Genomic DNA, 22,365 nt, shown 5'->3' on the forward strand with positions numbered 1-22,365 from the left:
CCGGGGCCCCCCCCCTGGCGGGTTTCCGCAAAAATAAAAAATTTACGCCCTTTTTTAACCCCCGGTTGCCCTGTGCCCACCCAACGCGGGGGGCAATTCCCCCCCCCCCCCCCCCCCGTCCGACCTCAGCGCCAAGGCCCTCCTCCCGCCGTCTCTGCCCCGCACATTGCGCAACCGGCACTACAACAGGCACTCAGTGCTGTCGCAACCTGGTCCGCTCGCTGTCAGCGCGCTGGGGCCAAATGGACTTAGAGTCTGACTGCTTGCCCGGGATGACCTCCGACGATTTTGCTCTCTTCAACCTCACCTGCCATGGCGCCGCACTTGACACCGAGAACTGCTTTGACCAGGTCTACGCGCGGCTGAAGGAGCACTTTGTCACCACCATCTTTACCGCGGTGCTCGATCGCGACTGCCGCAGCGACAAGAATGCCAGCCCCAACAGTACGCACTTCCCCTCTTTTGCCAGGCGCAGAGGAGACGTTCCGCTGACAGAAATTCCGCCGGCGGCCCAGTCGCCGTCTCGCCCTCGTTGTTGCCTGGCCCAAAGAGTGAGTGGCTGCCCTCGCTATTGAGGTGCGGTGTGACGCCGACTGCTTCTGCAATGTATGTAGGGATTTGCGCTGGCTCTACCGCCACTCAAGCACTAAGACGTTGTTGTAGTTGCCAACAATGCCCGCGTCGGCCTGCACGCTTGAACCTGTAACGATTGGACCTCACCCTTTGTTGTTGGTACCCTCACCCAAGTGTTCCAGCACCTCTACCACCGCAACGTGTATACCTATTGGCCATCCTGATTCTGCTTGAACACTTCTGCCATTCCCTTAACCCCAATTTTCCTTGTTGTCCCGGCGCCTGACAATCCACTCTTGCTTTTGCGCCCCTTGCAGCACTCGGTTGATCTCTTTTTGTACGCAGTTGCAATGCCTTTGGCCTGCTTGCAGTAGCAACTCATATTGTCAAGTTGTAGTCAGGGAAACTGCCACTTTCTCATGCAAACTTTCTGCAAAGACTCAGACCCTCCGAAAGGGGTCCATGAGTGCGACCCACGATATTGACTGGGGACCTTGTCTACGCCAGCATGTCCATGAGCACTGGTCTGTGCGCGCCAGACTCTGCTTACTGCCTGCTTTACAATCAGCGCGTGCAGGCTGAGAGACAGCCCAAACGTGCCAGACATGGATAAAGCGCGGGGCGAGGTACAGACAAGCTGTTGTTGACACGAATGCGCAGATTCCTCAGAGCAACACGAACACTCTGCTGCAGCACAAGGGGCGCTGTACTGGGGGGACCGGCGAAGAAGAGGGATGGAGCAAGGCATGCTGACTTGAACTGACAGCCTTGACTGCGCTGCTTTCGCTCGCATCTCGCTGAAGCCTCGGGGAAGACGTGCGGCGGCTCATAGGCTGTGTAGTGCAAGTAAAGACCGGGGATAGGCCTGTACAAAGGCAAAAACAGGGTAGACCTGCACATCCTCCTCTTGCCCGCCCCAATTCCCGTTCAGTGCGCAAGGTCCTCCCACATGCGCCCAGCCGTCTTGGCAAGATTCGTGACAGCAGTAGTGCTGAAGTACCCGTGGGCAATCTTGGCGTCAATTTCAACGCGAGAGTCGGGAGGGATCTGGGGCGTCGAGCGTTAGCGCAAGGCTCGAAGTGACGGAAACAGAGTGAACGCACCAGCTCCTCGGGGATCTCGTAGCGCCTTCCGACAGTGATGCCGCTGTTGACAATGGCGTCATACTGGAGTGAACGAGAGGGGGTCAGCGGAGAAGTTGAAGGCCGTGTGATTCAGGAGGGTGGTAATACTAACTTTCATGTCACTCATGCTAATCAAGTTGTCGATCTTCTTGACGCCTAGCCAGTGCAATACGTCGGGCATGAGCACCTGAAAACGCATGTCTGCGTGTCGGGAAGAGTCAGCGCGAGATCCCAGCGTCTCCCGTACAACCGACTCGGTCCCGACGCGCGCTGCTCACCTTTGACGCCTGCGATGTCTTCTGTGCGTTTGAAGTAGGTCGTAGCGTTGTCTCCGCTGCGTTTGCGAGCGTTGTAGACGAGGTACCTGACGGGGGACAGGTGAGAAGGCCGTCCGTGCTGCGGGCTGTGAACGGCGTAAAGGACACTCACTTGGTCACCTCGCCGAGCGCGCGACCTTCCTTGCGGAAGTAGCTGCGAGAGAGCGGAAGAATGGCGTTAGCGAAGTGCCTCGACGAAGGAAACAGAGCGCAGGAACGCACACAACGATGCCGACGCCACCGCGCTGCGCGCAGCGGACCGCCTCTTCGATGCCGTAGATGAGGTACGGACGGCAAGTGCAGATGTCGGAACCGAAGACGTCAGAGCCGTTGCACTCGTCGTGGATGCGAAGCGTGAGCTCCTTCGACTCGTCGCGGATGAAGTCAGGGTTGCCGAACTGCGGAGATGCAACGCGTCGGCATCAAGCTGCCTCACAGCGTGCAGCGCGGGCAGCGACAGCAAAATTAAACGCACGATGTAGACGGTCAAGCCACCGATGGGCGGGAGGAAGGTGTGGAGGTCGTGGCGCGTGAGCAGCTCAGGGTACGCGCCGCCCATCTCCTCGAAGAGTGCGCGCCTCAGCTCTCCTTCGGTGATGCCAAAGCGCTCGGCGATTCCGGGAAGGTACCAGACGGGCTCGACAGCCGCCTTCGAGACGTTGAGCTCGACGCCGGCGTCGAAGGCGGCGTGCTCGATGTGCTTCGCGGCGACGTCATCTGCAGCGCGCGCCGTCTTGGCCGCGGCCGAGTCGAGGCGGCTCTGGTTGACCCACTCGGTCGGGATGCGCACGACGACCTTGCCGTCGACCTCGAGCGAGCCGGCGCGCACGGCCTCGTCAAAGTCGTTGAGCTTGATGTGTGCCTTGGTGATCGAGATGGTCGGGCGCGCGTCGATGCCGGCGTCGAGGTACGACTTGTAGACTTGCGGGACGAGGTGACCGTACGGGTCGAGGGCCACAATCTTCTTCGGGTCATCCCACGCCGGGTTGTGCGGGACGTCGACGGGCGGCTCGGTGTTGGTGTAGTCTGTGGGGCGGGTGAACGATTTAGTCGAGGGAAAGGGAAGAGAAGGTAGTGGACCGGGAGGCCAACGAGACGAAAACGCACCAGGCTTGTGACTCGGGTCGATGAGTCCAGCGGCCGCAGCGAGCGCGCGGTAGACCGAGTACGAGCCCGAGTAGGCGCCGATGGCGTTGCGGACCTTGAGCGACTTGGCCGAGCGTGCGGCGACGACCGGACCGCGCTCCTCGGCGGTCTTTGCGCCCCAGTTGAGCGGAATCGGGTTGATGCCGACCTGACCCGGGTAGGCTGCACCGAAGAAGAGTCAGAAGACTGATGAGGAAAGGGAAATTTCCGAAATGGAACGCACTGGTAAGGATCACGCGCTGCGAGTACTTGCCGGTCGCGGCATCCTTGCGCGCAACGAGCGAGGGCGAAGTCGGGAGGTCGGAAGGCTTGACGAGAGGCGTCGCCGGCACCTCGGACGAGGGTCCAGCGAGGGGCGGGATGCTGCCGGTGAGACTCGGGGGCGAAGTGGGGGGAAGAGCGAGCGATTCGAGCTGTTTCGCGAGACGGGGGTTGAGTGCGAGTCCGGAGGAGGGCAGCGATAGAGCATACCTTGCTTTCAAAGACGGTCTGGTTGGCCTTGACCTGCTGAAGCTCGGTGAGGATGGCCTGGAGGAGCGCCGATTGCGTATCGGGCGAGTGCGAGTGCGAGCAAGCCATCTTCGGGGATGGCTCCTTCGGGTGGAATGCAGCGGGGTAGCAGAGGGTGCAGTACGTCGAGAGAGACGGAACGCAGGAGGAAAGCAAGAGTCTAGCGGGAGCCGCGAGCGTGCGAAGTCGGAACGTTCGGCAAGGGCGGCGGCCGAGGCGGGGGCGGGCCACCCGCGCGTGCGGGCGACGCGTCGGGCGGCGGCGATAGCCTCCCTGCGATACGCTCGCGATCGCCCAACCACACTGGGACCCTCTCGAGACCGCGGGCGACCCGCAACAGCCTGAACAGCGCGCGATAGTATAGCAAATCCCAAGCTACCGCCTGCCGCGCGTTTTCCTACCCCTTCATGAGGATCCTGCGCGCCCGCCCGACGTCCCGCTTTGCCACGAGGATGTTGGCACTGCCATATGTAGACTGGTAGAGCAGTGAACGAACGCCGCCGGATATCAGAAGCTGGGCGTAGTGTTCGACGAGACCCGGTTTGTCTGTGAAGCGAGTCGGTCAGTCACCTCGCCTGTCTGATACGAGACACGACCCAAGAAAGCGCAAGAAACGCACCGAGTCCGAAGCGTGTGAGGTCAAGCTGCAAGCACTTGAGCAGCGTGCGCTCGTCGGCATCCTCGTCCCGCTCGCGCGCCCGTCCGCCCTCTCCATCCTGGTCGTCGTCGGACGTAGGCAAGTCCGACGACTCGATCGAGGGCGAGACGGCCTCCCACTCAAGCTCGTCTTCCCTTGCGCTCGGCGCCTCGTCCTCCGTGTCAGACGACGACGGTTCCGCCTCGTCCTGCTCCTCGCGCCGCCTCCTCCAGCGCTCTTCCCACCTCTCCTCGAGCTCGCTCCTCGCGACCTCCTCCTCCCACCCTTCGAGCCCGTCCTCGCCCTCCCAGCGTCCCCCAAGCCCCGCCTCGCCGCTCGCAAACACCACCTCCTCGACCGCGACGCCCGTCGCGCAGCTCGCAAAGCTCGCGCGCAGCAGCCGCACGTCGGCCGTCAGGCTCGTCCCGTCGCTCGTCTGCGTCAGCGCGAGGAACGGCACGGGGTAGGGCGCCAACCGCGTCGGGAGCGCCGTCGACGCCGAGCGAGACGGCGGGTCGGGCCGCGCGCCCGCGGCGGCCGTGGGAGCCGAAGAGAAGAGCGCCGACGCGACGGGCGTGTCGGCCCCATCGCCGCTGCTTGCCGTCCCCGTCGCCGACGGTTCGCGCACCCTCGCCAGCGGCGTGCGCGGGCGCGATGGCGTAGGCGATGGCGTTTGGTTGCGCTCGCCGCGCGTGCGCGAGTTGTGGCGCCGCAGCGAGGCCTGGCGCGCGAGGGGGAGGTCGGGCGCGAAGGACTGCGGCAAGGAAGAGGAGGCGGGTGGGCGAGGGTAGATGCGCTCCGGGTAGAAGAGGATCTCGAGGACTTTGGTGCGCCACAGAGATTCGTGTTGCGGAGAAAGACCGACGCAGACGAGCTCATCGGGCAGGAGGGAGAGCGGAGGGGGCGGGAGAGTCGAGGTACCGGCGGACGGCTGCCCCGCCGACGAGGTGACGTGCAGCGAGTGCGAGCGCGACAGCGATGTCGAGTTCGAGCGCGAAAGAGCCGGCCGCTCGCTCGACGCGCCGCGCCCGCCGGCGCTGCCCGCGTCGGACAGGACCAAGCTGCCGACGAGGGCGCTCACGTCCTCGTCTTCGTCTTCGTACAGCGCATCCTCCATCCCGGCCACGTGGCTCGAGCGCCTCGTCGAGCGGCCGCTGCCAAGACCACCGCCGCTGCCTCCGCCGCCGCCACCACCGGCCGCGCGCTCCTCGCCCTCGCGCTCCCACATGCCGCGCAGCTCGGCCTCCATCGTCTTGTCCGCCTCGGCAAAGGCAAAGCCCGCCTCCTCGAGAATGGACGTGACGCGCGGGAGCGACGACGAGCGCACGAGGATGTAGTCGCTGTGGAAGGTCGAGACGAAGAGGATCGAGATCTGCGCGTCGGCGAGAGGGGCGGTGAGGGCGTGCAGGCGGGGTGCCGCTTCAGCTGCGGGTCAGGCGAGGTCAGCTTGTGGTGACGCCACAAAGCGCTCGTAAGTGCACGTGAGAATGCAGCTGACGCACCCCAGCCGTTACCGCCGAACGTAATCTCGAGCGCGACCCACAGCTCCTCGCCGACGAGGACGTCCTCCTCGCGCTCCTTCCCCTTGCCCTTGTCTTCGCGCGCGGTCTTTGCGCTGCCCATGTACTCGCCAAAGCAGCGGCGAACGACGGCCGCGTCGGCAAAGACGGAGAGCTCGACATTGTTGTGGCACAGGGCGAAGAAAGGGTCGTTCCTGCGCGAGTGCAGCCGGTTGTCAGCGTTGCTTCCTTCTGTCTCCTCCAAGCTCTTTGCTATATTACGACTGGCGAAGAATGGAAAAAGAACGGGACTGACTCGCGGCGGAACCACCAGCAGTCGAGGATGCGGCTCATGGGGGCATCTTTACGCGCGAGCGGGATGTGGACGAGGCGCAGGTGCGTCGGCAGAATGGTGATGGTCGTCTCGGAGAGCATGGCGCTGCGCCAGAAGCGGTTGCGGCTCGACGCGAGATGGGCGGGAGCTGGGGAAGGTCCTGCGCTGCGTCTTGAAGCGGCGCAGACAGTATCGCCAGTGAGCGCGCAGATGTTGGTAGTCGTTCTCAGCCCTGCAATCACGCTTGGCGAGCCTTGGAGCGGTTGCTGGCGTCGCGCAAGGTCGCTCCCGCTGCTCGAGCTGATGAAGATGCTCAGCGAGGCTGGTGGTGCAGCACTGCGACGAGGGAAGACAAGGCTCGCGGTGCAGCGTCTGTGCAGCTCTGTCTACTCTGTGCGCGGCTCTCGCAGCCAGGAACGCCGAACAGCAGGAGTGAGCAGAGTGCAAGCGAATGAGGAGTGTTGCGACTCGGACAGGGTGTGCTCGCGGGCTCTAATCTGGCGTGTGGCTTGCGTGGAGTGCTCTACTGAGATGCAAGGACTGCCCAGTGCTCCTCCCGGTGGCCCCTGAGCGAGTTTGCGGTGTCGGCGGATGCGCGTGGCTCGGCGGCCGGCTCCCGGCGAGGTCGTTCCGGAGTGCAGCGCTCGTCGCCACTCAGGCTCCGCTCTTGCCCTGCCCTGCACTAGACCTGTACAGCCTGCTAGATCTCGCTCTCCTCCTCCCCCGCCAACCACCCGCACTCGCAACACCACGACCATGTCGCCCCCCACCTCGCAGAAGGACGCTGCCAGCTCGAGCCACAAGGGCGACTACGACGCTGTTCGCAAGGACATCGCCGCCATCCTCGACCAGCCAGGCTACGACGACGGATCCGCCGGCCCCATCCTCGTCCGGTCCGTCGATCTCCAGTCCTCCGCGTCCCTGGCTCGAGACCGGATCGACTGACCCCGTTGCCTGCTTCGAATGCAGTCTCGCCTGGCACGCGTCGGGGACGTACGACAAGGAGACCAACACGGGCGGGAGTAACGGCGCCGGCATGCGGTGAGTCCTCGTCTCGCTTCGCCCGCCTCGCGCGACCGATGGCTGCGAATGCCTCGTTTACTTCACGGCGCGTACCGAGCGCCAAGCGAGACGGAACTGACTCTTCAATGGTTCCAGGTACGAGTGCGAAGGCGGCGACCCGGCCAAGTGCGCTTCCGTCCGCTCCTCCCTGTGTCGTGAACCTCGCCGCTCATACGTCTCTCGTCCGCCCGCAGCGCCGGCCTCGAGCACGCGCGCCTCTTCCTCGAGCCGATCAAGGCCAAGCACCCGTGGATCACGTACGCCGATTTGTGGACGCTCGCCGGCGTCGTCGCCGTCAAGGAGATGGGCGGGCCCGACGTAAAGTGGAAGCCCGGCCGCACCGACTTTGTCGACGACTCCAAGGTGCGTCTTGTGTTCTGTTCCTCTCCGGCTCGACAGATGCGGCTCCAGCCGTGGACCTTCTCTGAACGTGCTTCAAGGTGTCAAAAACTGACGCTTGCTCGACCCGCTCGCAGTGCCCGCCGCGAGGACGCCTTCCCGACGGCGCGCAGGCCGCCGACCACCTGAGGCACATCTTCTACCGCATGGGCTTCAACGATCAGGAGATCGTTGCGCTCGCAGGCGCGCACTCGCTAGGGGTGAGGCTCTTCCTCCTCTTGCATTCCGGCTAGCGGCGCAGTCCGCTTGAGTCGCGCAGCTGGGAACTATTGCGCGAGGTCAAGCGGTACACGTTTGCGAGTTTAGGTCTCGAACGAGGCTGACAATGGTCCACGCAGCGCTGCCACTCGGACCGTTCCGGCTTTGAAGGCGCGTGGTCCGTCTCGCCGACTCGCTTCAGCACCCAGTTCTACAAGGTTCGTCTCAGCGTGTCACCTTCCTGCACTCTATCCATCACATTTGGACTTTCTCACGAGCCTGTGCTGACGCTGATTCATGTCGCAGATGGTCAGTTCGGCTCACCTTTGCCCGACTGTGATCGCTGCAGACCGGCGCTCACTTGTCCAGCACACTGACTTGACCGTGCTAATTCGCACAGCTCACCAAATTCAAGTTCGAGAAGAAGGTCTGGGAGGGCCCGGTCCAGTACAAGGTGCGGGTCGGCTCCTTGCTCGCTCTCGCGCCGCTGGCTCGTCTCGAATAGTTCGGTTGACCCTTCTCCAACCCAGAACGAAGATCTCGGCGAAGAGCTGATGATGCTTCCGTATGCTGCGCTCCTTCTTCTCCGTCACTTCACTTTCTGACGGAGCTTGCGTCGCACAGGACCGACATGGCGCTCGTCGAGGACCCGGCATTCAACAAGTGGGTCACCAAGTGTCAGTCGCGGCTTTCACCTCTCTCCTCTGCCGAACACCGCATGCTGACAAGAGTGCCCACACCGCAGACGCCGAGGACCGCGATGCGTTCTACGACGACTTTGCGGCCGTCTTTGCCAAGCTGATCGAGCTGGGCGTCGAGCGGACGGACGACGTGCGTTCGCATTTGCCCCTCTGCGTCGGTGTGACGCGACTGACGGACGCTTTGGGATCCGCAGTACGAGAGTGCGCCGCCGTTCTCGCGGGAAGCGGGCGAGAAGAAGGAGCAGGAGGCCAAGGCCAAGATGTGACGCGGCGCCTTGCTCGTTATACGCTGTACTCGTTGTTCGCTAGTCTGTTGCAATGCGTATCTCTGCACACTATTGTCATCTGTCGAAAAATGCGAGACGTGCATCGCTCGCCGACCCTCCTTGGCACTTCACCAAGTTTGGCCGTTCGCCTCTGCTCGCGCTGTCGCCGCTCAGCTCTCGCCATTTTCCGTTGCGAGCTTGCCGAGCACCCTGCACACGCGCACCGCAGCCGCAGCGCCGTCCTGCGCGCCTCGGAAGCAGCTTCGATCGCTGCCCCTCTCTCCCGTGCCGAACGTCCCGGCGCATCTCGCTCGCCTCGTCTCGTCTCGCCGCCCCGCCCGCCCGTGACCGCGCCCGAGCAGCATGTCGGCCTTCTCGAGTGGCGAAACGACGGGCACCGCGCTCGCCCACTTTCTCCTCGCAAAGGCCGGCGAGCTCTACAAGCGCAGCGACTTTGAGCCCGCGAGGGGCGACCCGTCCAACTCGAGCCTCTATGCTGGCTTGGGAACGTACGAGGAGGCCAGGTGCGTTGATCTGGACGCGGCTAGGCGAGGCTGGCGGCGAGGGGAGCGAGCGGACTCCGTCCGGACCTTGAGGACCTGCTGACCATAGTTGTGCTCTGCAGCCATGAGATGTTCGAAGTCGTGCCTGAAGTGAGTAGGAGGTTCTCCTGTGACGTTCATTTGACGAACCGATCGAAAGAGCTGACCTTGCGAACCCGTTCCCGCTCCCCGCCGTACAGGTCAACATCGTTCATCTCGCCCTCGTCATCCTCTCGGTCTTCATCACCTTCTTTGGTCTATTCTCGTGAGCCTCTCGCTGCTCAAGACGCGCTGATTGCCAGACTGACCCGAAGATTGCGACACGCAGCGGTTTTGTCAAGGAGCGCCTCTATGTCGGCGAGGCGATCATCGCTACTTGTTTTGGCATTGCCTTCTCGTGAGCGACTCCTCGAGAATTTTACTGGGCGACGCGGCTTACCGAGTCGACCTCCAGGGCCTACGGCGCCGGCATCTTCGCCCCCCGCACCTGGTCCGAGGGTGCGTCTTGCGCTCTTCACCTCGACGCCGCTATACAGCCGCTGACGCACGCTCATACAGGTCATCACACGGATGAGATCACGCTCGAACTGACACGCATCGTCATTGCGCTGTCCGTCTTTGCGGTCGGAGTGGAATTGCCGCGGTGCGCTGCTCTCACCCTTCCTTTCGTTCGGAACTCTACTGACCAGCGATGCACGCCGCAGAGCTTATGTATTACGACACTGGAAGAGTCTGGCAATGCTGCTTGGGCCGGTGTACGGTTGTGTCGCACTCTCTGCCGACTCGCAGTCCGCTCACCCCACCCCACCCATTCCACAGCATGCTTGGCGGCTGGTTCATCGCAGCCGCGCTCATGTACGCCCTCATCCCCGCACTCGAGTTCCTTCCTGCCCTCGTCCTCGCCGCCGGTGTCACCCCGACCGACCCAATCCTCGCGTCGTCCGTCGTCGGCAAGGGAAAATACGCCCAAGAACACGTCCCGAGTCATATTCGGCACATCTTGCAGGCCGAGAGTGGCTGCAACGACGGAGCGGCCTTTCCCTTCCTCGTGCGTGCGTTCAGTATGACTCTCGAGCTTGACACTGACAGCTTCAATCGCAGTACCTCGCCCTCTTCCTCCTGCTCCGCGGCGAGCACTCGGTCGGCGAAGCCGTTGGGTACTGGATCCTCCTCTGCTTGCTGTACCAAATCATTCTCGGCACGATCATCGGCGTCATCGTCGGCATCGTCGCGCGCAAGCTCCTCAAGTTCTCCAAGCGCCGGGAGCTCATCGACCGCGAGTCGATGGTCGCCATGTATGTCGCGCTCGCGCTGCTCAGCAACGGCTTGACGACGCTTGCCGGGAGTGACGACTTGCTGGCCGCGTTTGCGTGCGGTACCGCCTTCGCATGGGACGACTGGTGCGTTCTCATTCCGCCTCTGCTGGACGACTCGGTGCTCACGCTCCCTCCGTAGGTTCACCGAGTCAATCGAAGAGTCGAACTTCTCCTCGACGATCGACTTGCTCGCCAACTGCGCCATCTTCATCTACATCGGCGCGACCATGCCGTTCAACTCGTGGAACAGCGAGACGACGACGCTCGTGTGGTGGCGCATGCTCCTTCTGTGCCTCGGTATCCTCGTGTTGCGCCGCCTGCCCGCCATCTACGCGCTGTATCACTGGATCCCGGACATCAAGACGACGCGCGAGGCCATCTTTGCGGGCCACTTTGGTCCGATGGGCGTCGGTGCCATCTTCATTGTAGGTCCAGCTTTCGGCTCCTCGTGCTGTAGGCACTGACACACGGTCCCACAGTCGACGCTTGCCGCCGCTCGCCTCCCGACTCCGTCGATTCCCGCCGAGAACAACATTGACGTCCTCGCCATCGTCATTGTTCCCGTCACCTACGCCATCGTCCTCTGTTCGATCCTCGTGCACGGCCTCACCATCTCCTTCTTCACCCTCGGTCGTCGCGTACACTCGCGCGTGCAGTCCTTTTCGCGCACCCTCACCGCCCAGTCGTCGCGCTCGGGCTTTGGCCGCACCTTCTCGTTCTCGACGAGCCGCGCCGCGGGCGAGAAGGACGGGCGCGCCGCAGCGGACGAGCCGAGCTGGATGTCGCGCGTCAAGCGCGCGACCCGCGCTGAGGACATCGTCATCAATCGCGACGACGAGTCGCCCGAGAGCCTCGCCGAGAAGGGCATCGCGTCCGGATCCGGCTCGGGCTCATCGTCTGGCGCAGAGCCGGACGAGAAACGCGCGCTCGAGGAGGACGAGCCGGACCGGGCTGCGGTCGAGGCGCATGCCGCGGACGAGCTGCGGCGCGAGGGCGGCGGCCAGACGCCGACGCCCTCGGACATTGAGGACGAGATCGAGCGCGAAATTGAGCAGGACCAGGGCAAGACGGCCATGTTTGGCGCGCCCCCCTCGGAGGACAAGGTCGGCGCGGGGCGGAAGGAGCAGATTGTGCGCGAGCGCAAGGAGGAGCGCTTGGGCTCGCGCTCGCGGAGCCGCGACGAGGGCGAGCCGGAGGACGATGCTCCGCCCGGCGACCGCGATGCTGACGTGCGCGAGGCCGGCGGGACCGATGTCGAGAAGGAGATTGAGACGGCGTCGGACCTCAAGCTGGGTCGTCGGCGCGCCGCCGAGCACCGCAAGCAGGTGCGCGCCGACCGCGCGCGCGAGATGGACGACCATCCGCCGCGCAACATCCTGGGCGACCTGGGCGAGTGTGCGAGCGACACGGACGAGGCGAAGGAGCGGTACGCGGCGAAGAAGAAGGCTCAGGAGAAGGGCAAGGCCCGTGGGAGAGGCGACAGGACTCCGAGCCCGGCGGGCAGGCGCGACTCGAGGCTCGAGGCGCGGTACTGCCGTGGCACGAGGACCTGGCAGCAGGGTCGCAAGGTAGGTTGCTCGCCGCTTGTCCAGCCTCTGTCGGAACCTGCTCATTCCGTTGATCTCTCAGATTGTCGTGGACCACGGCGATGGCGAGGTCGATGTCATCGACGTGGACGCTTCCCCCGAAGCAGCCCGCAAGGCGGCCTCGCACCCGCGGCGCGAGGTCGTCGAGGTGCCGGAATCGGCGGTCGAGGCGCAGAAGCGCGCTCTGACCAAGCAGCACGGGCCGGGCGAGCACGAGGCCAGCGCAGTGAAGCGCGCCGCGGCCAAGATGATGAAGCAGGGCGAGGTCCTGCTCAAGGGCAAGGACGAGGCGAACCTCGCGCCGGAAGAGCGCGAGCGCAGGCGACGCGAGAAGTACGATCGCGATGCGTGGTGCCGCAAGGAGCGTCACTATCGCGATTCCGAACCGCAGGGTCACGATTACGAAGAATGGGTCGAGGGCGACAAGGTCGGTCTGAGTCGTCTCGTCTCGACGCTGCGGCTGCACACTAACAACCTCTTTGCAGATCGTCACCGAGCGAGGCGACGGCAAGGTTACTGTGCGCGACATGACGCCCGAAGAGAAGCGGCGCAAGGCGAAGAAGCATCTCGACGCTCTTCGCGGCCTCGGGCATCCCATCGACGCGCTCGAAGCAGAGTATGCCAGGATCGGCAAGACGCTCTCGCGAGAAGGCGATGCGCCCAAACACAAGACCGACAGCGCTGTTCAGACGCCTGGATCATCTGTTCGTGGCCGTTCTGCCGGTCCTTCGCCTTCGCCGCAGCCCCGCTTCACCGAATCGCCACCACCGCGAAGCGACTCTCCTGAGCTTCTCCAGCCTCCCGCTCGCGCGCCTGGTGTCTCGCTCTTCCGTTCGGAACGCATTGACCCGCCGTCCGACGAGGATGAGCCAGCGGCCCCGCCCCGCCAATCCCCTTCTCCCAACCGCGCGCCCCCTGTTCGCCCGGTCCCGACTCGCCAGGGCAGCACGGCCATGCAGGCCATGCGCGACATGCTCTTCCGCGGCAAGGGTACCGGTCGTTCGCCGCATGCGTCGGTCCCGTCTTCGCGCGAACCGTCGCCCGAGCGCGACGGCCAAGCCGGCCCCTCGATCCGGTTCGCTACCGTTGACCGCCCGACGAGGGAGGGTAGCACGGGAACGGGCAGGGCGCTGCCGGTTGTCGGCTCTTCGCTGAGCGTACGGAAAGTTCCGTCGAAGCGGCCGGGCGAGATGTAGACCCCTCTCTGTGCTTCGTCATCTGTATGATATCGATATGGCCCGTTGCTAACATCTGTGTCTAGGAGTGGTACGACTGCGATCTAATAATGTAAACAGCGAAGGAGACGGCGGATTCTGGGGGGAGAACTGCATAAGTCGGAATCAGACGCCGACCTTGCCGACCACAACATTGTCGCCGTCGGCCTGCTCGGGCGCCTTTGGCGGCGAGTTCTTGACCTCGGCGAGCGCGACGCCCTGCTGCGCGCGCCGGCGGAGTGAGAAGAAGACGGCGAGCTTGCCGACGATGAGCCACGCCATGAGGATGGGCGCATCGCGCTTGAGCGTGTTGACCGCACCGTTCCCAAGGCAGGTGATCATGATTGACCAGGCTGGTGGGCGCAAAGGCCAGCATCGGTTTATTTGCTAAGGAGGAGGGCGATACTCACTGGCATGGGAAGGGAAGGCATACGAGATGCGGAAGAAGTCGTTCGAGAGCTCGATCGGCATGATGACGGCGGTGATGGAGGTCATGATGATGACGATGGTGCAGTATGGGACAAATTGGGGCGGAATCCAGGTCGTGAGAGTGTCGAAGGTGTCGAGAATGATCATGCAGAACACCCTGTGAATGCGGTTCAGCCAGTGCCGGATGAGGAGAGGCAGAGACACGTGAACGCACCAGACGACAGTCCACAGAGCAAAGAAGTTCTTTGCCGGGAGAGTCGAGCGGTAGTCCTCGGAGAACATGAGAGCCCAGGCGACGATGGTGAGCGAGGTGAGGATTGTCCAGATGGTGCCGATTGCCAAGCGGTACTTGACATGTCGCCTGAGCGACATGCCCTTGTACACACCGAGGGCGAGGAAGAGGCCGTTCAACATCAAGATGAAGAAGAACTGCGAGAGAGGCGGGTCAGCGATCCGACTTTCCGGTTCCGCAATGCAAGAGATGCAAACGCACCTGGTAAAGGAACGGGAAGACCATGCCGACCGTGTTGAGGACTGCCTTCGTACCCTGAGGGAAGGGCGCTGTACAGAGAAGCGAATCAGTCCCGCTCGATGCATCCCCGCGCGCGAATAGGACCTACTGAGGTTGGCGTAGGTCGACGAGACAGGGCTGAGCATGACGTCGATGACAGCGCCAGAGTAGGCCGTTTCCGAGGCGAGAAGCGGCGCGACCACCTGCTGCCTGAAGATGCCGTTCGTCGTCTGGATCACCTGCTGCAGGCTCGGCAGGACGAAGCCGCTCCACGCCGTCGCATATCGGACCTCGAGACCCGCGTAGAGAAGCGCCTGCGAGGCGTTGTAGCTCTGCGCGGCGGCGTCGGAAGCGAGGGCACCCTCGAAACGGTCGGTGGCAGATGCAGTCGCGACGATGGCGCCCCAGTATGTTCCGTCAAACACCTTGTCGAGAACCTCGTCCTGTGAGACGGACGAGGCATCGAGAACGTGGAAAGTCGGAGCATTCGGGCGGCCGTTCACGGTTTGAACGGCGGCGAGGAGGGCGGATCCGACGCTCGCACTGTCGAAGTCGACGACGGCAACACCGAGGTTGTGTGTGCGCGTCGAGTTGTGCCACTTCGTGATGTCAGGAAGTCAGACTCAGAGTTCGACATGAACGATGAGCGTGAACGAAACGCACGAGAGAGCCATAGAGCCAGAGAGCAGCGCCAAAGAAGACGACGATGAGCAGGGCTGCTGCAATGGTGAGCTTCTTGAGTGCCAGGTGTGCTGTAGATTCGGTACACGTCGAAAGAAGCAGAATGGCAGTAGGCGCGATAGGGAGAAGGTGCGATAGGGAGAGGGTGCGAAGCAGGTCAACCTCTGCCGCCGAGAGTGTCGGCTGGACGCTGCACAGCCAAGCATACACAGAGACAGCGCGTACCTAGTTTGGGCGCTGGAGCGGACGAGTGAATAGGCGCGCCGCCTTTCTTGCCGTCGTCCGTGCGAACCGCGGTGCTTGCCGACATGAAGGAGCTGGGGCGCGACATCGACCGCAGGGACAGTGTGCAGCAGCAGGAAGAGAGTCGCCAAGCGTCCACAGCGCCTTCTAGTCAGTCAAGGGTGGAGCAGCTGAGCAATGATGAGCGAGCCAAGGCGCTGAATAACCCGCGCGCTCCGCCCGCGCCGACGGAGGGATCGTCGTCCGCCGTTTGTCCGCCGCGGTCGCCGGCTCGCCGAAAGCCCGCCTGGGGTCTGGGTTCTCTCTTGCTCGTGAGGCTCTTGCAAGTTCGAGCAGTGCAACGCATACATAACTAGTCGACAACGCCAAAGCAGCGGGAAAGGACTCGCATTTGCAACGCGACCGGACTAGCAATACCGCCCTCGCTCCGCTCTACCTCCGCTTCTTGCCCGCCTTCGACGTGCGCTGCAGGCACGGGTGTACGACATCACGTCAACGCACAGTCAGAGTGAAGGGCGAGGGGCGCCGAATTCGGGATGGAAGACGTACCCTGCACTCGTCGCAGAACCAGCGGCCGTCGGGGATGCTCTTGAGCCCGACACACGGCAAATGGAACTGCGAGGTTTGTCCAACCGTGTCAACCATCTGTGTGATGAGCGGACCCGCGCGATCTCGAGTCCGACGGCGACTACGCCCGCCGAACCGACTGTTCGCTCGAACGGGATCCGGGCCGGACTGGCATCCTGGCAGACAGCAATTTGGGCAGAGAGCTTGCAAACGCACCCATTCGTGCTCGCAGTCAGGCGCATCGCACGCAATCATCTCGCCAAAGCTGACGCGCTGGCAGAAGCAGTACAGCGTCTTGTCGCCGTCGTCGTCTGCGCCGTCGAGCGCCGGGTCGAACTCTTCCTCCATCGCGGCAACGGCCACGGGCGAGAGGGGCTCATCGGCACGCGTCGAAACCGAGTTCTGGCGCCGCGGAACGCGGGCGGCGGCTTGGACGGCGCCTGGCAGCGTGCGGGCGGCGAGGTCGGGTGAATTTTCGACGCTGTGCACACGTGCGAGTCAGCGGAAGATTCAGTGGGATGGAGCTGAGAGCGTGTGGTGGGCGTCTGGATAGAAAGATTGAAGACGCACCCCTTCTTGCGGCGCTTCGAAGCGCCCGCGACGTCTTCAACCTTGCGCTTGACCGGTGCGCGCTGCCCTCCCAGCGTCGCCAGGTTGTACTCTTCCTGACTGGCCATCCCGGCGTAACCCAGGTTTGCGCCGGGCACGACGCTGCCCGCGCGGCTCCCGTTGCCGCTCGTCGACATGGCGGGGGCCGCAGCTTCGGCACCGCGGCGCTTCTCCTTGACCGACTCAACAGCGGTCATCCCGAGCGGGTGCGGCGAGTAGACGCCCGCGGCGGCGTTGGCAGACTGCGCCGAGATGGCGGGCCCGCTGGGCGATGCGCCGCCGTACGCGCCCGCCGCGCCGAGCCCGCCCTGCATGCGCTTCTTGGTGTACTGGTTCGGGTGGCGCTGCGTCGGGTCCTTGTCCCTCGCGTCTTTGCCGAGCCGGCCGCTGCTCGACCCGGGCAAGGGATAGTCGTCGCCGTAGATGCTGTAGTCGATCTGCGCCGCACGCTTTTTGCCCGTCCCGTAGCCGCGCCCGCTCCCGCGCGTCATGTCAAAGTGCTCGCGCACCATGCCGAGCGCACCGGTCAGGCGCGAGGTGCCGCCCTGGCCAAGATGGCGCGACGGAGGGTAGTCGAACATTTGTCGGCGGGCGATCGCACTTGCGGGTGTGTTCGAGGCGGGGTAACCGTGCGGTGCCGAGGGTGCAGGGAGGTGCGGGAGGAGGTGTGCGGGAAGGAAGCTGAGGAGGAGGGTCGAGAGGGTGGAGAGATGCGAGGTGTGCGTAGCGATCTGCAGGCGCAACAGAGACGTGTCAGCCATCTACAGCTCTCACGGTCCATCTGCGGCAACGCACCGTCTCGCACGTGTTGGTTGCAACGCGGATCTTGTCCTCGCCGCCGAGCCGGAACACCCTCGCGTCCTCGGCCACTTCGCGCAGGAGCTTGAGGCGGTCGAGCGGCGTGTACTTGGGCGGTTCCTCGGTCTGCTGGGTGCCGGGCTCCGGCGTGTGCATCATGGTGTGGAGCAGGCGGAGCTTGTCGGTGATGCCCTGCAACGAGCCTGCAGCGCGTGGACCGGGCCGGTGGTCACTCGTCAGCTGCCACGTCCTTTGCAAATGCTCTTCGTGCCATTTGAGCGAGCAAGCGGCACTCACTGCTGAGGACGGCATCGAGCTCCTTGAGGTCGGATAGCGAGCGAGTGAGCGATGGCGGGAGCGAGTCGAGCGCGTCTGCAAAGGTCGTGACCAGGTGGATGATCTCGCTCGACGGCGTGGGTGTTGCAGCAGCCATCTCAGCAGCGACGACGAGCGAGGAAGTGGTGAAAGTGAGGAGGAGCAACGACCGGGGCGACGAGAGCAGGGCGGGGTCACTCGTCAACAACGGTGAGGACATCACACAGTGCTGCCTCCTAGACTTACAAAACTTGTGCCAGTGCGCTTGACGCAGCCCTGGGCATGGGTCGACGCAAGGCAGTGAGCCTTTTCTCCGCGAAGTCCGTGGATTCTTCTTGGCTCAACCTCTCCGTCTCCCATTTAATCTCTCGCGACCGCTTGTCGACCGATGCACTCGAGCCCCTGGTCGAGCTTCCTAGTCAGGGTCATCGCCTGTGTCGCCGTAGTTACCGGTAGGTACCTCGAGAGGGAACGAGCGAGAGTACCTGCGCTACCTTTGCGCTATTGACGCTACCGGCACCTCGAGGTATTACTCCGACCCGCTGCGCACCTTGCCGTCAAGCGCCGCCAAGCCTGGATCTCCAGCGCGTTGCCCGCCCGCATGGGCCGCTGCTTCGACGCAAAGGTGGGAAGTCCGACCTCGCGAACCCAACGCCCTCGAGTACTCGACCGCGCGGTCGCCGAGGGACTCGTGGGAACGCGGATTCCGTCGATGGTCGCTGGGCGAAGCTTCCGTTTCCCGAGTGCCAGTGATGCACGGACAGGCAAGCGCATGTCTCGATCTCGCTCGTAAGTACGGTACCTACCTAGGCCAGATCGCCAGCCCGAAATGCATGCGAGTCACCGAAGTATCCGAAGTGGTGCTCTGAAGTCTCGAGAGGCGAGCGAGGTCCGAGCCTTCCTTGTCCGAGCCCGCTTGTTGTCGGCCGCCGACGCGTGGGTCTTGCGTGGGTCCGGAGGCGGGAAGGAGCCCGTTCCTCCTGAGGCAAAACCCTAAGGTCTTGCTCTGCAAGCCCCCTGCGACAGCTGCGACGCTAAACACTGCCGAGGCCCTATTCGCCCGAATTCGCGTGCTGCTCTGTGTATGCTGCTCGAGGCTCGCGTGACGCTGAGAGCAGCTAGTCGACGCTAGCCGAAATTGGGTGAGTCCGCATGGGCTGCCGCAACCGCTGCAGAGGGAAACAGGTCGGATTCGGGTCGGAGGAGGCGGCAGATCCAGGCACGCAGCGGTCACAAACGCGAGGGCCTCCGCAAAATTGGGTTCACCGACAGGTGATCGAAATTTACGCCGTCGCCGGGATCCTCACGCTTGAGTTTGGCCAGGCCGGTCCCCGAACAAGGTGGTCACGTCGCGCGATGGACGCTCAGCTCGCTTGACCCTCTTGCTGGTGTGCACGGCACCAAGATTTGCGTTCGGCCGCTCGCGCCCCTGCCCGCGACCCGCCTGCGAGGCCTCTGAGCGCTGAACGGACGCCGGCCTGCCTCTCCGCGCCCCTGGCACTAGCGCGGCGCGACAACGCTGGACCCTCTTGAGCGTTCTGGGGACGTGCTCTGCCCCTTCTTTTCCGACGCCTGCTGCTCAGCGTTGTGCTCGCGGGGCGTGAATCAGCAGCGCGCCGACGACTTTCGCCGCTTTAAGGTTCGCCGCCGCTGCTCGACGCAAGGTGCGGATCGACTCTCCCCTTGTCCTGCATCGAGCGGTCGGGCTTGCCTCCTTTGTCTGTGCTTCGCTGACCACGCCGGCGGGCTGCCGCTTCGCTCTCACTGCAGTCGCCTGATCCGACTCGACAGCCCCGACTCTTGTCTCTACCGGTTCCCGTCCTTCCCCTCGCGTCACCCTCCTCGCCTGACGATGGCATCGCGCTAGCACCTGTACGACGACGACGACGACTCGACAACCACACTACCAAAGCCGCTCCTACCTCCCTCATACTCCGTGACTGCCTCCCCGACGCCATGCTCACTCTCCAGATCCTTCCTGCGCACGGCAACGTCAACAACTTCTCCTTCTCCGGCATCCTCGGCGTCTCGGACGTCGTGGTGCGAGGACGAGTTGCGGCGGGGCTGGACGAGCGCGCGTCGGGCAAGGCGCCCGAAGTGCGCCGCATCGTCGTGCGCCTCGTGCGTCTGGATGCTTGGGACGGCAAGGCGTTCAAGCAGGTCAACAAGGAGGTCGTCGACGAGGCGACCCTCTGGACGCCTGCAGACGGCGCCGATGCAGAGCGGTTGCAGCCGAGCGAGCACCGCTTCCTGCTCCGGGTGCCGCGCGACGCGAAAGGCTTGTCCAAGATGCAGTTCAAAGTCGGCGCGTGCCAGGCAAGCGTCTTCTGGCGCCTCGAAGCCTGTGCGTTCGCTTCTTTCCCCTTCCCAGCGAGTCGCAGCTGACAAGTCGGCTTGGTAGACGCCGAGACGGTCAAGAATGGCCGCATTGATGCCCAGCAAGGCCGTTCGCTCAACCTCATTCGCCATGCAAGCACCTCTGCGTTCCCTGCCGACGTCTTTGCGCACGCGTGGTCGGCGGCATCTTCCGCCACTTCGCCTGTGCCGTTCGAGTACGACCTGCGCATCCCCAACGAGCCGTTTGGCGTCACCGACGCGATCAGTGTCGACTCGAGCTTCCGTATCCCGGCCAACTCGGGCGTCACCGTCAAGAGCTTCAAGCTCTGGCTGCGCCGCGACGTCTTGAACATCAAGACGGGCGCGCGGTTCGAGACGACGCACGAATTTGCGCCCGAGGAGGAGGCACCCGCCATGCGCCCCAGCCGTTCGTCAAAGCGCTTCACCTCGGTTTTCTCTCGCTCCACGAACGCTACTTCTACAAGCTCTCTGCCCACCGCAACCACGACTCCGCCATCGGAAGACGACCGAAAACTGCACGGTCGCACTCCCTCTCCTCCGTCGGAGCTCGAGGGCCCGTCTCCTCACCCGCACCGTTTCCCGATCGTGGCCTCCGATGCGGTCGACGTTCTCGAGCGCGGCCGGTTCCGCATGCGCATCCCGGGACAGGGACCGCACCGGTGGACCGTAGGCGAAACGGGCGAGAGCAGCCTCTTCACCGTTTCTTTCGCTCTCGTTGGCAAGGTGCGCTCGTCGTCCTGATCTGGCATGCGCACGGACTATATGACTGACGCATACGCTGCTGAGCAGATTACCTACAAGTTGCGCAGCGGCGGGACGAGCAAGATCGAGCTTCCTCCCGTGCCCATCTACGTCTGTGCGGCTGTCGATTCGCCTCTCTCGCGCCAAGCGAGCAGGACGATGTCCCGCACCAGTCGTCTTGGAGACCGCCGCAACTCGGACTTTGCCCTCCAGCTCAAGCTGGGCCGGACCGCTCCTGTCAACCCCTCTGCTCCTCCTCTCCCGTCCCCTTCCGCAATCTGCGAGCGCCGTCTGTCCGCAACGCATCTTCCTCTCCCATCGCCCACGCGCATGTCGCCTATCCGCCCGTGCCAGGGGCGCCGCATGTCGGAGCATGGTGAGGCGCACGAAGCGCCCGCTCGCACTCGCGTGCGCCGTGATCCGCCAGCGCCCCTCCCGCTGCCCAACAATACTCTGGCGCCATCGCCGTCGCAGGCGACACCCGTTTCACGGTCGAGCACGATCGAGACGCTCGGCCCCGACACGCCGTGCACGTTGGAGTTCCTGCACACGACCAGCCCGCCTTCACCCTCACATCTCTCGCCAAAGGTGCCCACGTACTCGCACCTTTCTCAAGGGCATGCGCCGTATCCGCCACGCCACGGCCAGCGCTCGTCGCGCTCGTCCGGCCGCTACCGACCTCGGAGCGCTGGCTCGCAGCGTTCGTCCATCCTTGGCGAGTCCGCCCGCAGCGTGTCGAACCTGTCAATTGCGTCGCTCGCTAGTGTCTCGACGAAGGACAGCGATGCGCTGAGCACGCGTGACTTGTCGGTCCCGCTCTCGGGCGCATCGAGCGCGACGATGCTCGCCTCAGCCGACCGCATGACGGGGCTGTCGCTCGTCGAAATGGCCGCGCTCTCAGATCCTGCACCCGTCGGCGTTCTCGACGACGGCGACTCGGCGATGCTCGAGGCCTCGGTGCATGCTCCGCTCCGGCCTTCCGCCAGCCCGCCCGTCTCGCCTGATCCCGCATCGCCCATTCCCGATGTCGAGATCGCCGACATGACCGCTTTCAGCAACCCGTTCGCGGCCGTCCCGGCGAAGACTGCCATGGCTGGGACGGTCGACCGCTCAGTCTCGCGCGCCGCCGCTTCCGAAATGTATGTCTCGCCGCGCGACGCACGCCGCGCAAGCCGCACCGACGTCCCTTCGCCGCCTCTCGTCGCTCCTTCGCCTCGCCTCGCCCAGGTCGCCGAGTCCCTCGCGCCTCCGTCGGTCGAGTCCAAGAGCGCCGACTCGTCACGTCGCGGCAGCCTCGCGCCCGTCTCACCCAATCCGCACTCTCAGCGAAAGGGCAGCATCGGCGTCTTCATCTCGAACATCCTCGGGCGCCGTGGATCCAAGTCCGTGCCGGCGCAATAGATTTTGCCTCGTCTCCCGCTTGCACCCTCGCAGAGCTCCGGGCGCTTCCTTCGCATTGCCTGCCCTGATTCCTCTTGTTTCTGCATTCTGCGTTCTGCCCCTTTGTCGTCGTTCTACGCGCGGTGTCTTCCGTCCCTCCTGCCTCTCTTCTCGTCCTCTCGCATCGCATCATCCGCATTCTCACGTCTGCAAGGCTTCAGTTCTCCGAGACGTCCGATTCTGACGGAAGAGAGAGCGTTGTCGAAGAGCATTACTCTGTCTGCACGCAGCTTGCAATTCTGCCCGCTC

The 22,365-nt window shown here is 64.0% G+C and overlaps 8 protein-coding genes across 8 annotated transcripts; 4 read left to right on the forward strand and 4 right to left on the reverse strand.

Moving 5' to 3' along the window:
• Window positions 1-272: 272 nt before the first annotated feature.
• Window positions 273-698, forward strand: JCM10292_004614 (uncharacterized protein; the record flags this gene model as incomplete). Its single annotated transcript, XM_076651716.1, has 2 exons — window positions 273-444; window positions 664-698. The coding sequence occupies 2 exons, from the start codon at window positions 273-275 to the stop codon at window positions 696-698; spliced, it is 207 nt and encodes a 68-aa protein (XP_076502685.1).
• An 802-nt stretch (window positions 699-1,500) lies between these two features.
• On the reverse strand, window positions 1,501-3,739 carry JCM10292_004615 (uncharacterized protein; the record flags this gene model as incomplete). The annotated part of the gene is made up of 10 exons (XM_076651717.1): window positions 1,501-1,620; window positions 1,677-1,739; window positions 1,810-1,898; window positions 1,976-2,061; window positions 2,127-2,168; window positions 2,237-2,412; window positions 2,490-3,040; window positions 3,122-3,322; window positions 3,384-3,573; window positions 3,632-3,739. The coding sequence occupies 10 exons, from the start codon at window positions 3,737-3,739 to the stop codon at window positions 1,501-1,503; spliced, it is 1,626 nt and encodes a 541-aa protein (XP_076502686.1).
• A 328-nt stretch (window positions 3,740-4,067) lies between these two features.
• JCM10292_004616 (uncharacterized protein) lies at window positions 4,068-6,241 on the reverse strand (the record flags this gene model as incomplete). Its single annotated transcript, XM_076651718.1, has 4 exons — window positions 4,068-4,216; window positions 4,290-5,732; window positions 5,810-6,021; window positions 6,123-6,241. The coding sequence occupies 4 exons, from the start codon at window positions 6,239-6,241 to the stop codon at window positions 4,068-4,070; spliced, it is 1,923 nt and encodes a 640-aa protein (XP_076502687.1).
• A 655-nt stretch (window positions 6,242-6,896) lies between these two features.
• Window positions 6,897-8,766, forward strand: JCM10292_004617 (peroxidase; the record flags this gene model as incomplete). The annotated part of the gene is made up of 11 exons (XM_076651719.1): window positions 6,897-7,033; window positions 7,110-7,181; window positions 7,299-7,328; window positions 7,397-7,565; window positions 7,679-7,801; window positions 7,940-8,017; window positions 8,200-8,253; window positions 8,330-8,364; window positions 8,424-8,476; window positions 8,545-8,630; window positions 8,695-8,766. 11 exons carry the CDS (start codon window positions 6,897-6,899, stop codon window positions 8,764-8,766), a joined length of 909 nt encoding a protein of 302 aa, XP_076502688.1.
• A 363-nt stretch (window positions 8,767-9,129) lies between these two features.
• Window positions 9,130-13,406, forward strand: JCM10292_004618 (uncharacterized protein; the record flags this gene model as incomplete). The annotated part of the gene is made up of 13 exons (XM_076651720.1): window positions 9,130-9,290; window positions 9,392-9,419; window positions 9,509-9,573; window positions 9,637-9,705; window positions 9,763-9,806; window positions 9,867-9,951; window positions 10,013-10,063; window positions 10,128-10,356; window positions 10,410-10,708; window positions 10,764-11,049; window positions 11,104-12,192; window positions 12,254-12,637; window positions 12,696-13,406. The coding sequence occupies 13 exons, from the start codon at window positions 9,130-9,132 to the stop codon at window positions 13,404-13,406; spliced, it is 3,501 nt and encodes a 1,166-aa protein (XP_076502689.1).
• Window positions 13,407-13,550: 144 nt separating this feature from the next.
• Window positions 13,551-15,355, reverse strand: JCM10292_004619 (uncharacterized protein; the record flags this gene model as incomplete). Its single annotated transcript, XM_076651721.1, has 7 exons — window positions 13,551-13,777; window positions 13,835-14,010; window positions 14,068-14,282; window positions 14,347-14,414; window positions 14,474-14,963; window positions 15,028-15,116; window positions 15,271-15,355. 7 exons carry the CDS (start codon window positions 15,353-15,355, stop codon window positions 13,551-13,553), a joined length of 1,350 nt encoding a protein of 449 aa, XP_076502690.1.
• A 365-nt stretch (window positions 15,356-15,720) lies between these two features.
• Window positions 15,721-17,695, reverse strand: JCM10292_004620 (uncharacterized protein; the record flags this gene model as incomplete). Its single annotated transcript, XM_076651722.1, has 6 exons — window positions 15,721-15,753; window positions 15,838-15,903; window positions 16,072-16,336; window positions 16,426-17,195; window positions 17,260-17,465; window positions 17,560-17,695. The coding sequence occupies 6 exons, from the start codon at window positions 17,693-17,695 to the stop codon at window positions 15,721-15,723; spliced, it is 1,476 nt and encodes a 491-aa protein (XP_076502691.1).
• Window positions 17,696-19,533: 1,838 nt separating this feature from the next.
• JCM10292_004621 (uncharacterized protein) lies at window positions 19,534-22,077 on the forward strand (the record flags this gene model as incomplete). The annotated part of the gene is made up of 3 exons (XM_076651723.1): window positions 19,534-19,921; window positions 19,979-20,658; window positions 20,725-22,077. 3 exons carry the CDS (start codon window positions 19,534-19,536, stop codon window positions 22,075-22,077), a joined length of 2,421 nt encoding a protein of 806 aa, XP_076502692.1.
• Window positions 22,078-22,365: the final 288 nt, after the last annotated feature.

This window comes from Rhodotorula paludigena, assembly GCF_050403205.1.
Source record: "Rhodotorula paludigena JCM10292 DNA, Rt_paludigena_JCM10292v1_ctg56, whole genome shotgun sequence".
NCBI lineage: Eukaryota > Fungi > Basidiomycota > Microbotryomycetes > Sporidiobolales > Sporidiobolaceae > Rhodotorula > Rhodotorula paludigena.